Here is a 2,112-nt window from a genome sequence, read left to right as displayed (position 1 = left end):
GCATTTTTTGTAGATTTCTTTTGCCACTTCGCGATATCGGCGACGATTCTTAGGCACGACATGTTAACTTAGGTGAATTGTTTCCAGTGTTTAAGGTGCAACAGCATAAAAGCGATCCGACCCACTAGCGATTATTTAAATCAAAACCACTATAAAACTTGTCTGTTCATAATGGCTCTCTTTGTCATGGCAATGAATTTTGACAATAACAATGAAGATGCTAGGTGTAGTTTTTATGCATCTTCCCTTCATCTGTATGCCTTGATCACAGAGCTTCGACATCAGAGTCATGTGGAGTAGTAACAACAATGCCTTGAAGTAGGCTGCAAAAACTGCCTCAACATCAGCATTTTACAATGCATGTCCGCCACAGCACTGGCAGTCATGAAACCCGGTTCAACACATTCGTCAGCACCATCAAATACACCGGAAACACTGCTTTACAAAAACACAATGGTCTACCAATTCAACTACGTCATTTACCCCTGCAACTGTGCCAGTTGCAGGTTCGGTCATCCCAAATCCATTCTTAAGCCAACTTTCAAGCAAATTCATTGTGTGTACAGTCTCATTATTTTTACCGGATATACCGTTCAGTATAAGAATCGGGCATACAAAGTGACATGTTGTTTGCGCTGTTATTGCAGTAAAGTCATTTCCATGATGATTGTTGGTTCCACTTTAACATTTGAAGTCTCCTTTTCGATGTCACATGTCAGTCTGTTGTCTTAATTCCACCTCACAAGAATGCGAATAGTTTAGTCTTGCTTAAAATATGTCGTCGTCACTTGTGCAATTTTCATGCACGCAAGGCAGTTAATGCTCAAGATCTACGTCGGCTTCCCGATCGTCAGTGCAATGGAAAAATTTAAATATCGTAGGTATTTAAAATTAACAAGTTCAGGCAGCGGTCCTTTAGTCCCATGACAGCCATATGCAGCACAAGATGACCGCATTGACGGAAATTCAACACATAAACAATGTGTTAAATGGACAGACTTGAAACCCTCAATGAACTGCCGCCTTACTAATCCACGGTAATTTGAGCTTAACTGCTTTAAAAATGGAGAGCTGACTCTGTGAATCCATCCATCGATAATCTGTCCATCTAGCAGTAGTAGACATCTTTCCGTCCACGTGGTCAGTGGAACTCAAGTAATTGGTGGTGGTCACTGGTGACATCAGGCAGATGTATACTGCAGTCTCAAGGCAGGGAAATTTCCTTTAAAATGAGACCGTATATTTCCTCCATGCTATCCTCAGAGTGCCACTACTCCAAGTTAATACGTTCTATTTGCAAGATGTCTTAAACGTTTCTCTATCAATATTAGCATAGAATTGAGAAGATAAAGAGATAAAGAGTCTGATAATTATGCAGTATTCACCGTATCTCGACTATTTCAATTCATACATCCTGTTCCCCTGCTAAAGGCGCTAATCTGGCTGTCCTGTCCTACCATTCATAGTAACATAGTTCTCAAAGGTCTCAATTTATACCCTCTTTTTAGCACAGGCATCATTTGCTCTGAGCACCCGCCTACTCTACGACAGGAAACTAGGCGCATATTAATCAACTTGTGGCATTTAAGCTAGCCGAAGTTATTTCCAAAGTCTGCTATCGTCTACTCAGACATGAAAAGAATTTTATTCATTTTTCCACAATAGATTCGGTTCTCATTGTCCATTAAGCTTTCCTACCGTAGGGATGTAGGCTGCTGACTACACTCACAGTAAAATTGGCTGTGTCTGGCATATGTGTGCTACATGAAAAAGCATAAAGAGCCAGCACTTTTAAGGTTAAACTTAATAATTTTTGCTTTAATTCTGCTTATCCTAACATTGATTATGTACAGTTCCGCCTTGCATAAGCATTATCACTTGGAGAACATCAGTGCCAGCAACTGATTGAACAGCAAATCCTGTTGTTCCACATCTGCTGCTTTAACAAATTCTTGGCAACATCTGATTTATTGCTCCGAATAAGATTTTTGTCATAAGTTCCCTTTCAATGTGTTTTGATAAAATTGGGCCGTTTCACTTTTAAAGAAAATTAAATTTATACGGGTGACGCTGATTGAAATAGCACTTTTAGCTACCATGTTTTTAACTACG

The 2,112-nt window shown here is 39.7% G+C and overlaps 1 protein-coding gene across 1 annotated transcript in view; it reads right to left on the bottom strand. All coding sequences in view use genetic code 11, as the record gives it.

Moving 5' to 3' along the window:
* The window catches only part of EGR_10660 (hypothetical protein), a gene marked incomplete at both ends in the record, with an annotated part of 6,857 nt that extends 5,675 nt beyond the window's left edge, over window positions 1–1,182 (bottom strand). Inside the window, one exon of the mRNA XM_024499909.1 lies at window positions 1,029–1,182. Within this exon, the coding sequence (XP_024345672.1) occupies window positions 1,029–1,182 (154 nt within the window). The remainder of the gene's footprint in view (window positions 1–1,028) is intronic.
* Window positions 1,183–2,112: the final 930 nt, after the last annotated feature.

The sequence above is a fragment of the Echinococcus granulosus genome (genome assembly GCF_000524195.1).
Source record: "Echinococcus granulosus chromosome Unknown EG_S00248, whole genome shotgun sequence".
NCBI classification, from domain to species: Eukaryota; Metazoa; Platyhelminthes; class Cestoda; order Cyclophyllidea; family Taeniidae; genus Echinococcus; species Echinococcus granulosus.
This window is presented reverse-complemented; position numbering and strand designations above follow the sequence as displayed.